Raw genomic sequence first — 15,701 nt, forward strand, 5'->3', positions numbered from 1 at the left:
TTGTGAAATAACTCTCATATGCAAGTCATAATTACAAAAGCCAAAAACTCTATTGAAAGAATAAATATATACAATATACAAACAAGAAATCTCTGCATTGACTTTTCTTCATTAATAACCGCAAATAAAAAACTTAGGATAACAGTTAAATAACTTCTGCATGGTCGTAGTTTACCTTCAATTATCACTACTATGTATGTTAAGCTTTTCATAGATCTCACCTAATGTGAAGCTTTTCATGGTTAACTGTTTTTGGGATGAAAATATGCAGATTACCAGTAGAAAAAGTGAGATCAGGTGCCCTTTGAATCAGTGTTTGATGAACAAAAGATCAGAACCATGAATCTGTAAAAGTGTTTGAATTAGCTTATTTGTTATATTTATTTTATTTTCTTCTCAACTTGTTTCAGAAAAAATTGTTTTCCAAAAAACAAAATAAGTTTATTTAAATGCATACTCTCTCTTCATTCATATTGTAGCTTACAAATTAAGTTTATTGAGGCGAGTGTGAAGGTGCAACTCTGCAATTAAACATGTTGTGAGGACCACCCAGGGGAATATGTTTCCTTCATGAGAATGAAGTAACACCGTGGGCCACAAAGTGTGATGAGAGTATTCATTGAAAATCTCAACTTGCTTAAAACTAGAGGAAGCTCTTCAACTCCACTTTCCCTTCAAAAATCAGTATTTGTTTTATCAGTAAGATTCTGTAAGAATTATATACTTGTCAGGGTTGATAACAACTCATAGATCATCAATATAAATAAAAACTCCTTGTACTCCCAATTCAAAAAACAAACATAAAGCCTAATGGTGTGTTTGGACGAGGTAATTCAAGAGGATGATTCATTTATTTGGAGAATTTGAATTTTTTTTGATGAAATACTGTGTTTCGATGGAGAAATTAAAAAACATTTAAAATGTATGCATTTTTTTTGAAGCATTTCAATTAACTAAATTAGAAGAAATTCAAATGCCCTCAAAAAATGTGGAATTTGAAATTCTTCTCACTAAACCTCACACTTTGGACTCAATCCCAGACGGACCCGGCAAACCCGACAACCATGACAGGCTGGGCTGGCCATACAATCTAGATGGATTGGACCGATCTGACGACACAAACGGGTCGAGTAGGCCCAACAACCTAGATGGACCAGGCTGGCCCAATGACACAAATGGGTTGGCGGGCCTGATGACCCAAAAGGGACTAACGACCTAAACGAGTCGAGTGGGTTCGAAGACAGAGACGGGCCAAATTAACCTGACAACCAAGACGAGTCAGCGGGTTCGATGACCCACACAAGTTTGGCGGGTTAGACGACCTAGAGTTGTCAAGCGGGCCTGACGACCTAGACATGTCGGGCAGGCCCAACAACCTGATCGACCCGTTGACCCAATAAGCTTGATGGATCCGATGACCTAGTCAGGCCCAACTGGCCCGACAACCTAAACGAGCCAGACGACCTTACCAAGTCGGGTTGATCCATCGACACAAACTTGTCGAGTGTGCCTGATGACACAAATGGGCCTGCAACTCAGATGGGTTGGACAAGCTTGACGACCTATACGGGTCTGACCGACCCGACGATCTAGGCGGGCCTGACTAACCTGACGACCTAGATGGGTCTGACCGGCCCGACGACCTAAACGTGCCTGACCGACCCAATGACCTAGTCGGTTTGGGCATAAGGCTTGTTTAGATCATCGGGCCGACCCAATCTGTCTGGGTTTTTCGACTGACTCTGCCCGTTTGGGTCATTGAGTCAGACCAATTCAGTTGGGTAGTTGGGCCAGCTCGGCCCTTTTGGGTCGTCGAACCCATTTCCAAATTTATCATGAACTTAAAATATAATTAAGTCTAAAATAAATGTAAAAATTAAATTTTATCTCACAAGAAATTCAATTGTTTTTTTCAAACAAGAAATTGAAATGTAAGGTATTTTAATTTTTTTATCCAAACAAGTTATTTAAAAAATGAAGAGAATTTAATTGCAAGCAATTCAAATACCAAACATAAACTTTTCAATTTCTGAACATTGTTGAAATATTTCATCCAAACACAAAGTAAATTTATCGGCTTGTAGTACTCCAATTCAAAAAATCAGAAACCAAAATCACAACTAAGGTCAGTTCAATAGAATTTAAAAAAGAGAATGAAGGTTCAACTCTTTTAATATAAAAAAATTAACCACTAATAATTGTTGATAAAAACAATAAATAAATAAATTAAAATCACATTTATTTATGAATTAAATCAACTCAATTTACACCGGTTAAACTTACAATGAGTCGAATCCTAGTTAAACTCACCGATCTATGATAAAAAGAAATTAGAAAAAAGAAAAAACATCAATATATAGCCGATTACTTCGCCCCATCAAAAACCTTCTCCCACTTCGTAATAACCTTCCGGAAGTGTTTTCCGTAAAGGGGAAGATCGTTTGTTTTTCAGAAAATTTTAAGAATTGATGGGGTGTAGGAAGTAATTACCCAATATATATCCCAACACAATTAAAAAAATATGGGGAATATCCCACAAGTTTTCGCTTTCCTTTATAGCTCTCCTCTATCTTTTCTTCTTTCTCAAAATTAAAATCTCTCAACTCACAGGGTTTCAGATTTTATTCGGATATTATTTAGACTTATAATTTAGTGTTTGTGTTTAGTATGCATATTAATATGATATTTAGAATTAACGTCACCGTTGTGATTTTATATGCATTAATATATGTCATGGTCATTATAGACACATTAATAGGAAGATTGTTTTGCAATTTCTAATTCATTAATTTTGTATTTTGGTCTAATTTTCATACTAGAAAAAAGAAGATTGAATAACAAATTAAAAAGCTCCAATTGTTTTTTAAATTAAGTGAACGAATCTCTTTAACTCACCGACTTATAATGGACTCAGTCAAGTCTTTTTTTTTTAAATGGAAACAATGTTGAGAAGGTTTTCCAAGGTCCTATGGATCAAGAAAAAGGTTAAATATGTTCTTACATGAAGGACTCTAGTAAAATGCTGTGATCTTTTGTTGATTAGTCTTAACGAAAACAAAAAATTTTGTTTGTTTGCGATGAGCTTCATAACTCACTTTTAAAAGTTGCACATTAATCTCGTCCAAACAAATGGATTTGGCAAAAACAACATGTCGATAATTCTAAAGTTGATATCTTTTGGTGGATTCGAATGAGAAAGTGACTGTGATCGGTGTTCTGTTTGTGGGTTTATACAACATGAAAGAGGGTCCCATAAAAAACAGAAGAAAGAAAACATTAATAATAATACGACAAATGTCAAAGCTGCAAAGAACTAACTAAATGTCCAATGTTCATTCTGATATGCTGGGGCTTTCATGTCCAAAAAATCTAAAAAGATTAAGAGAAGAGGTGGAGGCTTAAGAAGGCAAGGATTTCTCAAATGAGAAACATTATCACTCATGAAATTTCTGAACAGAAAATCGAAGCCATTCAATAATGCTATCCAACAAGGGAGATTTCACTTCATCTTCGAAGCATGTTCCCTTCTGCTACTCATGGAACTATTACAAAAAGAGGCTGCATGAAACACAAAGTATGAGTTAGAGGAATGAAGCATGTAGATTCTAGTGCACACACACACAAAGGTAGAGAAAAAAATACCATTTCGAAACTGACTGGTTTGCCATCCTCAACCAATATCTCTGCTATTGTTCCTGACTGATCAGCCTGCCACCAAGAAATGAAGATAATCAATATATTAGAGGATCAGGTTTCTGGCTAATAGAAACTGTTTCTGAAGGAGAATCCTTATATTACAGTAGCAAAATGTGAATCCAATAGGCTCTTAGAGGGTCATGTTTCCACCATGTTGAGAACATGTTCATAATAAAACACTCTGAATGACTCTTGTTTTCATTTTACTCATCTCCTAAAACCAACTACCTCCATTCTTTACTACTTTTAAAGAATATAAATAATGGTATTGAATTAGGATTTCTCATATGATTAGTGTGTTAACTGTTAATGCAGCTGAAACAGGTAGCAATACAGAAGCAGGTCTGTGCTTATAGATTTGTTCACTGCCAGATTTATGTAACACGGATTTCTGTATAGTACTATATATGGAAGAATAATCTTATAGAATGGAACAAATATATCAAGTATATGGGAAAACACTATCACTATAACAAATAGGAAAGGAAATACACACACCTCAATTTCATTCATCAGTTTCATAGCTTCAATAATGCAAATAACCTGACCTTTCTTCACTTTATCGCCCACCTGAAGCAACAGCAAAAATAATTGGTCTCTTCATTGATTAACTTAGTAAACATGGCAACAATTAGCTTCATAAATCATCTTTTGCAAATTGACACCTCAACAGAGAAAAGAGTGGTATTTAAACTGTGTATGTCTACAAACCTTGACAAATGGAGGTTCACCAGGTCCTGGACTCCTGTAGAAAGTTCCTGCCATCGGACTTTTCAGCGTAGGGTGAGAAGATGAGCTTGTTTTTCCAGGGGCAGGCAAGGCAGGCACTGCTTTTGGAGGTGGGGAGCTAGTAGGAACAGCTGCAGGTGCTGCCGCCGGCGGTGGTGGGAATAAGGCGTAATGCATTGGAGGTGGTGATGCTGGGGCCGGTGGAGGCTGCACTGCTTCTTTCTTTCTTATCAAGAGCTCACAGTCTGATTGCTTAAGTTGAAGTTCCATAATATCTCTTGAATCAACAAGTCTAGCCATGGAAATGGTATTAAATGAAATCTATGAAAACAAAGCATACCCTAACAAGAGACATGATGAATACAAAAGAACAAGTGATTTGCATTAAAAAAAGTGAAATCTTACTTTATAAGGTCTGAAACTTGAGACATGAATGCAGTAACTGAAGCTTCATCTGCAACAGTGCCCCCAGAGTGTTTTCCATTAGGCACATCTTTTCCTTTTGATGGAGCAACATTAGGTTCTTTGATCGTCACAGGGGCAGAATTAGAATTAGAATTTTCAACTTTAGCAGCCTACAATATACAAAGCTAGGTGGCTTATGGTAAAAATTTCTGAATCAATCAAGGACACATTCGAACAGGAGGATAAAATTTAACTCATAATAAAAGTCGTATGAACTAAAAAAAAAACAAAACAAAGGACTCGGTGTAAACTGACCTTCAGAACAGAAAATTGCTTCCTGTTAGCACACTGCAAGAAACAACGGATAACAATAGAATAATTAATCAATTGAAGGAAACTATATTTGTGAAGCTTTTGACCAATTTGTTATTTAATCCGTGAATCATACACCACCTACAAACTGAAAGTCTTTCTATTGACAATTTATAATTTCTACAATTTTAATCACATTGAAAACTAATGGCAAATCGGCCAACATAACAAGTTCAACATTTGAATGCATTCTAGTAGCAGTTGTGCTTGAGAGCCATCAACAACAGTGAAAATGTCTGTACAAATGATAACATGCTGACTATTGATATTTACCATGCTTTAAGATAAAAAATACTAAATAAAATAAAAAAAGATTGCATATTAGTGCAAATACTGTTCACAAAACATTGATCTCCTTTAACAAAACTGTGTCTAACAAAGTCTTGTTATGTTTCTGTGTATTATATCGTATTGTCTTAACTTAGGCCGTTGATGCTCAGCACTAAATTCAATATGCTCAATCTTCCAAAAACATTCAGAAACCGTAAGGACAATCATTGACAAAGGTGTCATATCATTCTTATCACTAAAATAAATCAATTGAGCAAAACATTAACAGTACTAAAATAATCAGAAAATAAACAATTTTTTGTCGATTAAATAATGTGTCATCCTTAAATAGGTGGTAAAGGTATCTTTTCTTGATTTACAACTAAATTTAATTGAACAAAACATTAACACATTCAAAGAAGAAATAATATGCATTTTTGTGTATTACATAATGTGTCAAACTTAAATCATTGATACAGGTATCATTTCTCCACTTATAACTAAAATAAAAGAACCAAACAAAACATTTACACTAATAAAGTAACAAATAGAATAAATACTTTTTTTTGGATTATTATAAAATGTTTCATCCTTAAAAAGTTGGATGCTCAAAACCTCAAACACAAATTCACAGACAAAAGAATTCTCTCTCTTGTAGATAGATAGATAGATAAATATGAAAACTGATACCTGAATCCTAGATGGTGGAGATTCAGCAGGCAAAGATCTGAATGATAGAAAAGGCTTGAAGCTGAACCCACTTTGAAATGGAACAAGTTGGGATTTGAACCCAGAAGAGGGAGAAGAAGTAGAAGGGCACTTGGGGCATGGGACCGAGAATGAGGCCATTTCGAAACCACCCCACGAACCAAAAACCAAACTTTCCTCTTAGTATTTCCAGAGGAGTGTGTGATCTGCGAAGAAAGGTGAGAATGGTTATGTGGGTAGGCGAGAATATAAGGGTAGAGGCGTTGAGACCAAAGACGGTGTGGGTGTGAGGAGAAACATGAGAAGACACGAAAAGGGTAAAATGGAGCAATGAGGGTGGATGGAGAATGCTTAGGAGAATTCAAACACTTTCGTTTGGATCACATTTTACAAATGCAGTTTCGATGATTACGATGCAAGTTCTATAACCATCACCTTGACACATTTTTAACTAACTTGGAAAAACCCACTTGATTATAATTAGGGTTAGCTAAATTCAAGAACATTCTAAATTTTTAATATTTTTAATTGATTTTTTTTATAAATAGAATTTGATGAATATTGAGTGATAAATTTTTTTATAATTTTAAATTAAGTTTTGTTTATTTTATTTTATTTCTTGACTAGGTTAGAAGATTGTTATCTTGTCTGTTTACTTGTTTTTACTGATCACTTTATCTAATGATTTAGGAAAGTGGATTTTAAATTAATTATATTCTATAAAATGAATTTGTAAGAAGTGTTAGGATGAAGTTTATTTTCAATTTTACCATGTAAATTTGTTTTTTTATAATCAAGATCTTAAAAAAAACATATATATTTTTGAATATAATATTAGATATTTTTGAATAATATGATAACATTTCGATAATAGGATGGTCCAAATAATTATGATATCATTTAAGAAGTTAACTTTAATTTAAGAAGTTAACTTTAAGTTTAATTCAATTTTACCATAAAATTTATTTTGTATGTGTAGTGTAAACTTATTTTATTTCTAATTAATGTAGAATTTTTAACAAAATGACTACCACTTATAACTCTCAAGAACTACAACAATGACCATCATTAAGTGAAGACCACAATACTTTTTTATTGATTTATAATTAAACCACACAACCCTTCCATTAAATATGGAGACATATAAATTCAATGATAGGACAACAATCATGTACAAGAAAATCAATTTTAGTGATATAATATATATATTTTAAATATAATATTAGATATTTTTAATAATCTAATAGCATTTCGATAACGTTTTCAACAAATAATAAATTTTGTTATATTATAAATTGTATAAACTTTTAAATTAAATGATTATCATATTATTTAAAAAATTAACTTTAAGTTTAATTCAATTTATTATGAAATTTATTTTGTGTGATTTGCACTGGTTTATGTAGTGTAAACTTATTTTATTTATAATTAATGTAGAATCTAATACTATATCTAATATTATATACAATTGAGAACTAACAAAAGATAAGTTTTTCAATTAAATAATATATCTGAGTTACTTCTCATTTTAAATTTTTATCTACAAAAGGAAAAAACGCTGATGTGTCAAGCTCTCAGAATTTTGAAGGTAGAAAAAAAAATTCAAAAACAAATGAAAAAACGAAAGTTTTAATTCAAACTTCTTTCTCTCTCTTCCTCAGTCTTCTCACCTTCCGCCTTCTCAATTCTTTCTCTCTCTTTCTCATTCTCTCTGCTTCCGCCTTCTCACTTCTTTCTCTCTCTTTCTCATTCTCTCTGCTTCCGCCTTCTCACTTCTTTCTCTTTCTTTCTCTGTCTCTTTCTCTGTCTCTGTCTTTGTTGCTCCGCGTTCATCATGGTTTCTTTGCCTTTCTTAGCTTCTTCTCTAACATCTTCTTCTGATCATCTTCTTCTTTTGATCGAGCTATTTTTAAATCGCAAAAAATCGACTATGGAGATGCTTTATATTTTTTTCTGAGCTTTCTTCTGTTCATCTTCTTCTGTTCATCATGTTTCTTTTGTTTACAGGCTTCAACTGAAGATTACAAACACATGCATGTGAGATTTGCCGTTCATAATGAGAGATTTTTTTTGTGTGGAGATCTTTATGTTTTTTACTGAGATCTAAGTGATTCCTGGCTTGATCTTATGTTTCAGGTGTTTAAATCCTTGAAATGAAGAGTACAACCACATCCATGTGTTTTAAATCACAAAAACCGACTATGGAGATGCTTTATATTTTTTCTGAGCTTTCTTGTGTTCATCTTCTTCTGTTCATCCTTTTTCTTTTGTTTACAGGCTTCAACTGAAGATTACAAACACATGCATATGAGATTTTTCGTTCATCTTATGTTTCTTTTGTGGAGATGTTTTTTTTTTTGCTTTCTCAAGTGAACTAGTATGGTTCTTTATGTTTTTTACTGAGATCTAAGTGATTCTTGGCTTGATCTTATGTTTCAGGTGTTTAAATGCTTGAAATGAAGAGTATAACCACAAACATCTGTTTTAAACCGCAAAAAACCGAGTCTGGAGATGCTTTATATTTTTTTCTGAGCTTTCTTCTGTTCATCTTCTTCTGTTCATCATGTTTCTTTTGTTTACAGGCTTCAACTGAAGAATACAAACACATGCATCTTAGATTTTCCGTTCATCTTATGTTTCTTTTGTGGAGATCTTTTTTTTTTTGCTTTCTCAAGCGAACAGATATGGTTCTTTATGTTTTTTACTGAGATCTAAGTGATTTTTGGCTTCATCTTATGTTTCTTGTGTTTTAATTCTTGAAATGAAGAGTACAACCACAAACATCTGTTTTAAACCGCAAAAAACCCAGTCTGGAGATGCTTTATATTTTTTTCTGACCTTTCTTCTATTCATCTTCTTCTGTTCATCATGTTTCTTTTGTTTAAGGGCTTCAACTGAAGAGTACAAACACATGCATCTAAGATTTTCCGTTCATCTTATGTTTCTTTTTTGGAGATTTTTCTTTTTGCTTTCTCAAGTGAAGAGGTATGGTTCTTTATGTTTTTTTCTGAGATGTAAGTGATTCTTGGCTTCATCTTATGTTTCAGGTGTTTTAATTCTTTAAATGAAGAGTACAACCACAAACATCTGATTTAAACCGCAAAAAACCGAGTCTGGAGATGCTTTATATTTTTTTATGAGCTTTCTTCTGTTCATCTTCTTCTGTTCATCATGTTTCTTTTGTTTACAGGCTTGATCTCCAGACTACCAACACATGCATCTCAGCTTTGTTCATGTCGTTTTTTGTTTTTATTTTTAATGTTTTTCGATTCTTTCTTTAACATTTTCACAACTCTTTGTATTCTCTTCTCATTGCCACTTTCCATTTTTTACGACATTTGAAATATTTTAAGATAATTGATTTTATGTAAAAAAATCAATTCACAAATCTAAAATTTTTTATTTTAATTATTTATTTATTTTATTATTTCAACTCTATTATCTTTTAATTCGTACTTTTTATTCACTTTTATATTCACAATTAATTGCAAAAATTATGATGCACGCTTCACTAGTAAGTACGGACTCTACCAAAAGGAATGACTTATCCTTTTCTCTTTCTATATATTGGCAACAGTAATGACTTTTCGTTTTCTCTTTCTATATATTGGCGACTACAAACTGACAAATCTTATTTCTCTTCTGTGACCCATTATCTTCTCTTGAAATTATTCTTCATACCCACTCTGTTCTCAAACAATGGAATTCGTACGCACACCACAAGCCATACTTTCTGGCAAAATGCTTGGCGAATTCGTGACTATGTTTTTGAAAGACCAGGTATTGTTTTTATTCCTTCACATTCCTTTGTATTCTTTATTTGTATTTCTTTATTCTAAACTTCCTTATCTTTGAAGGATTTTGGACACGTCGACAGACTCTTCATAATACGTAATTTGAAGGACCTTGGTTCATAGTGGACCATTGTTGATTACGACAGAAATGTTCATAATGTTATGTACAACATGAATATTCACACTCCAATGATCACCAAAGGCTGGAATTGATTTAATATCTTTTTATGCAGATCAGTCTGAAAAATTGGTTGTCTTCAAATATTTCGGAAATTCGTCTTTCCAACTACACGTCTCTAAACGTGCTTGCGACTCAACATTGAAAGCCAACTTCTTCAAACATCTTTCTATCCGTCGTCCTCTACATATGTCAAACTTAAAGCATTTTGAAGTTCAACTATCCATATACTACTGTCAAGCTAGCCACTTGGTTAGTTTTTTTTTATTATTATTTATTTACATGGCTTCTTAATAAGTAATATCTTTTATCCTTTTTGTTGCAGTATTTAAAAAAAGAATTTGCCACTTATTTTAAAAACAGTGGTCTTAGATCTATTGTTCTACATGGACCAAGGGGAGAAGTCGAATGTAAATTGATCATAAGACTTAATTCTGTTAAGATTGGAACTGTAACATACCTCCAGGAATATTACTTGGAAAAATAATAATAAAAGGAAAACATACTCATATTCATTAAACATAATTTCCCAAAAAGGTAGGAAATTTAAAACTTCAGTTATATCTTACATCACACATGATTTAAAATTTATCACAGACCACTCATAGTTTTAAAACATAATAAAAACATTTAACATAAATCTTCTTGAAACATCCCATAGACCCCTCTCCGTGCCTATGCAGCTCCTGGCTCACCTGCATCAGTATATGCTCCTGGATAAAAATTTATCCGATCATCGCCACACACACAAACAGATAGGGTGAGCTATGCATACAAAATGAATAAATATGAGAAACCCATACCCAAAAAAAATTTCATAATCATTTATATTTAAACCTTTCAATTCCCTCTCACTCAAGATCCATTATGAGTGACATGCACATGCTCTTGGTCTCGGGATTTCTTGTGCTCCCACGAACCTCCCCGCTCGTGGTCAAACCTACGAACCTAACTCGTTCGTAGTCCTTCCCTACGGACCTCCCCGTCCGTAGTCAAACCATCCGAACCTCACCCGCTCGGACCATGACACGCATGCAATCACCATACTATGGACCTCCCCGCCCATAGCAGCACCAGGACTAACTTGTCCAATATCCCATCATGCGGTCCCAACTCATCACGAACCTCCCCGCTCGTGACCTCATCCGAACACATCCCGAACCCACTAAGAACTTAGTCCTTAAAGCTCAAAGGTTAGCACAACAACCTGCCGCAGCAGAAAATAAAACACCGACACTGCCTAGGCAATTGTCAAGTGGAACAACTTTACTGACCGCCTGACGCCACACTCAGCGCTGCCAGGCGCCAGGTTACAGGTACCAAATCAGATTTGGTTGCCACCACGAATCCTATGAAGAGAATTCCATTAGTTTGACTTTACTTTCATTCAAAAAGGTATTGACGCATTGTTTACAAAGAAAAGAAAAGAATGAAAGATTGGCTATGCATTTAAGGTGGTATGCCTAAAACATAAGGCATGGAAACAAAATGTCGTGTGGGTCCGTATCTTCTCTTACTCTTGCATTATCACATTGCTAAGAGACCAAAGCTGCACCCCATACCCTTTGCATGCCCGTGGGCCCCTCCCCAAAATAACACCACCTTAACCAAACCATGGGAAGAATAAAGAACCCCTGTATTCATGTGATATCTAATAAAAAAAAAATCTTGGTCCCACCTGGACACTATACAAAGACAAAATCTAATCCCCAATCTAGATATAGGCTACGTCACCATAAGGTCTCCACTCCAAAAGCATCGCAAAACCATTTCTCTATTGGTATGAAGCTATAATAACAGTATAACTACATCACTTGTATATGCGCATATTCAACGTCGCACCATACCGAACAATTGGAAATATACTGCACGACCCATCACTATAGACAACCCCACAATTTGAGAGGTTTGACACCCTTCATGCTAGGTGACTGCAGACGTTTTCCTGGTGTCAAAGCTCATCCTCACACAACACTACAAAACTCGAAATCAGGAAACTCGACCATCGATCAAACTTCTTCCACGTTTTAACCGCGTACATGAAGAGAAATGAAAAGAACACAACATTTATCACCCCCTCATCGGGAAAACCGCGTTCATCACGCAGCAACCCAGACCCAACGGTTACTGTCCCAAAACAGACCGTAAAGAGACCCAACTTGGCCCATGTCACAAACGATTCCACATAGGGAAATTTTAAACATCACGCCAAGCAGAAAGGGATAAAATCATAATAATCACAAGAATAGGGTCACCAAGCAGATTCAATACTACGGAAATCACATTCTTTATTGCTTGATTATCACAGTCAGACTCTCTCAAATCACATACAACAAGCATCAAGAGAATAAAGGACAAATAAAGATTTAAAGACACAATTTGCAGCTCCCCTAACCTGGATCTAAGCCTCCAAGGAGTTTCTTCAATGGGGTTCTCCTTTCTTCTTCTTCTCCACACCTTTCCTCCAAAAATTTCAGATCTCCCTCTCTTCCACACTTTTCTGCACTGCATTTTTCAGACTTCCCCTCCCATTTTATGTAAATTCTCGTCCAACTGCAATGGAGGCTCATCAATGCCACCCCCATCTATGCCTAGGTTCTGAATATAATAAAATAATAAAAAAATGTGGAAATTGAATTTCTTTGGCCAAGGTTTGAAGCAAGGACCATGGGTTTCCCCCTATCACGCTCCAACCATTTAGCCATTCCACTTTTATTGCTAAAAATGCGTATACAATAAAATATAAATTATAGTTCCGTTTTCTCTTACTTAAAAGAAAACATTAAAACTCACACAATTTACATACATAGGACTTGAACCCAAGTCCTCACACACAACCCCAAAGTACTCTCACCACTTGAGCTAGTACTTTGCTACGTCATGTTAGTCCAATTAACGCTATTGATTTCTTCTCAGATATAAATTAAATATTCATTCTTTATTTTAATAATTTTTTTTTCGGGTCTTACATTCCCCCCAACTCAAAAGAATTTTCGTCCTCGAAAATTTCACTTATCGAGAAACAAATGTGGGTACGATCCCTTCATGACGTCCTCCATTTCCCACGTCATCTCCTCAGTGGCTTCATCCCATAATACCTTAACCGTCCGGATCTCCTTTCCTCTAAGTTGTTTAACTTGCGAATCCAATATTCGGACTGGCTTGGCTTGCATTGTCAAATCCTCCCTCATTTGTATATCATCTTCTTCTAATACATGATCTGGGCTTGCTACGTACTTTCTCAACTGTGAGACATGAAATACATTATGCAATTTTGCCAATTGAGGAGGCAGTGCGATCTCGTATGCAACCGGTCCAATTCTCCTTGTAATCTGATAAGGTCCTATAAATCTTGGAGTCAACTTCCTTGACTTAAGTACCCTTCCTACTCCTGTAGTCGGAGTTACTCGAAGAAATACATGATCTCCTTCTTCAAACTCCAATGACCTTCGTCTCGTATCCGTGTAGGATTTCTGCCTACTCTGCGTTGCTCTCATTCTATCCTGAATTAACTTCACCTTCTCAGTGGTTTGTTGCAAGAATTCAGGACCTAGAATGAACGTTTCCCCGTCTTGATTCCAACTCAATGGCGTTCTACACCTTCTGCCATACAGTGCTTCATAAGGTGCCATACCAATACTAGAGTGGTAACTGTTATTATAAGTGAATTCCACCAAGGGTAATACCTCATTCCAACTACCCATGTGATCCAACACACACGTTCTCAACAGATCTTCTAGTGACTGAATGGTCCTTTCTGACTGACCGTCTGTCTGAGGGTGATATGCCGAGCTCATCCTCAATTGTGTGCCCAGAGCTGCTTGCAAGGACTGCCAGAATCTTGACGTGAACCTGGGGTCTCGATCTGACACTATGCTTTCAGGTACTCCATGTAATCTCACAACTTCTTGCACATACACTCCTGCTAACTTATCCATAGACCACTTCAGGTTTATTGGAAGAAAATGTGCACACTTAGTTAGCCTATCCACAATCACCCAGACTGCATCATGTCCTTTCGTCGATCTTGGTAAATGCGTCACAAAATCCATCGAGATACTGTCCCATTTCCATTTTGGAATATCCAGTGGTTGCAAGGTACCTCCTGGTCGCTGATGTTCAATCTTGGCCTTCTGACATACCAAGCATTGGGCAACGAAGTCGGCAACATCTTTCTTCATTCCGTTCCACCAGAAAGACTCCTTCAAATATTTATACATTTTAATCATACCAGGGTGTATGCTAAGTCGACTCTTATGCCCTTCTTCTAGTATGGTCTTCCTGAACGTTGGTCCTCCTGGAACGCACACTCTACCCTTAAAGCGTAGAATGCCGTCTCCACCCATACTATAATCCTTTCCTTTGTCAGTGCCCAATCGTCTGATGTATTCTTGAAGTTCCAGATCATCCCCTTGAGCTACCCGAATTTGTTCTAGGAATTCATTAGTAACCTTCAGCATGCTACACTGAATATGACCTGAGCCCAACTTTATCCCCAGATTCATATCTCTGAGTTTCTCAACTAATTCCAACTCCTTTATCATTATGCATGACATGTGAATCCGTTTCCGGCTCAGTGCGTCGGCCACAATATTAGCCTTCCCCGGGTGATAAAGAAGCTCAAAATCGTAGTCCTTCAAGTATTCCATCCACCTCCTTTGCCTCATATTGAGTTCCTTCTGCTCAAACAAATACTTTAGACTTTTGTGGTCGCTGAAGACTTGAAATTGAGAGCCGTACAAATAATGCCTCCACGATTTAAGAGCAAACACGACTGCTGCCAACTCCAGATCGTGAGTAGGATAATTTCTTTCGTGAACTTTCAGTTGTCGAGATGCATAAGCCACGGGTCTCTTTTCTTGCATCAGTATACAGCCCAAACCTTGGTAGGACGCATCATAATACACTTCAAACTTCTTGGTAGTATCGGCTATAGCTAGTACTGGAGACGTCGTCAAACATCTCTTCATCTCTTCAAAACACTCTTCACATTTGTCAGTCCATGAGAATGGTTGATCTTTTCTTGTGAGTTGTGTTAATGGCCTGACTCTCTTGGAGAATCCTTCAATAAATCTCTTGTAATAGCCTGCGAGCCCCAAGAAACTTCTCACTTCAGTGACAGACTTAGGTCTTTCCCACTTCAGCACTGTGTCTATCTTCGCAGGATCTACTGCAATCCCTTGGGTTGATATGACATGACCAAGGAAATGTACTTTGCTTAGCCAGAATTCGCACTTCGACAACTTTCCATAAAGCTGATGTTCCCTAAGTGCCTCAAGTACCGTCCGAAGGTGCTTGACATGTTCTTCCTTAGTCTTGGAATAAATAAGAATGTCGTCTATGAAGATAACGACAAACTTATCCAGCCAAGGACGAAAGATTCTATTCATGTAGTCCATGAATATGGCTGGTGCATTCGTTACTCCAAATGGCATCACTACATATTCGTACTGTCCATACCGCGACCTGAACGCTGTTTTTGGAACATCCTCTGGTTTGACTAAGATCTGATGATAGCCAGACCTTAAGTCGATTTTCGAGAATACTCC

The 15,701-nt window shown here is 35.9% G+C and overlaps 1 protein-coding gene and 1 long non-coding RNA gene across 2 annotated transcripts; both read right to left on the bottom strand.

The window, feature by feature from the left end:
* Window positions 1-3,152: 3,152 nt before the first annotated feature.
* Window positions 3,153-6,605, bottom strand: LOC114180965 (biotin carboxyl carrier protein of acetyl-CoA carboxylase, chloroplastic-like). Its single transcript, XM_028067265.1, has 7 exons — window positions 6,163-6,605; window positions 5,146-5,178; window positions 4,831-5,000; window positions 4,408-4,717; window positions 4,195-4,266; window positions 3,643-3,708; window positions 3,153-3,558 (listed from the first exon to the last, which is right to left on the bottom strand). Exons 1-7 carry the CDS (start codon window positions 6,319-6,321, stop codon window positions 3,535-3,537), a joined length of 834 nt encoding a protein of 277 aa, XP_027923066.1. The 5' UTR covers window positions 6,322-6,605; the 3' UTR covers window positions 3,153-3,534.
* A 4,034-nt stretch (window positions 6,606-10,639) lies between these two features.
* Window positions 10,640-12,777, bottom strand: LOC114182740. Its single transcript, XR_003604181.1, has 2 exons — window positions 12,548-12,777; window positions 10,640-10,865 (listed from the first exon to the last, which is right to left on the bottom strand). It is a non-coding gene; the product is annotated as an uncharacterized LOC114182740 (long non-coding RNA).
* Between the last annotated feature and the right edge of the window lie 2,924 nt (window positions 12,778-15,701).

The sequence above is a fragment of the Vigna unguiculata genome, chromosome 4, assembly GCF_004118075.2.
Source record: "Vigna unguiculata cultivar IT97K-499-35 chromosome 4, ASM411807v1, whole genome shotgun sequence".
Lineage (NCBI taxonomy): Eukaryota > Viridiplantae > Streptophyta > Magnoliopsida > Fabales > Fabaceae > Vigna > Vigna unguiculata.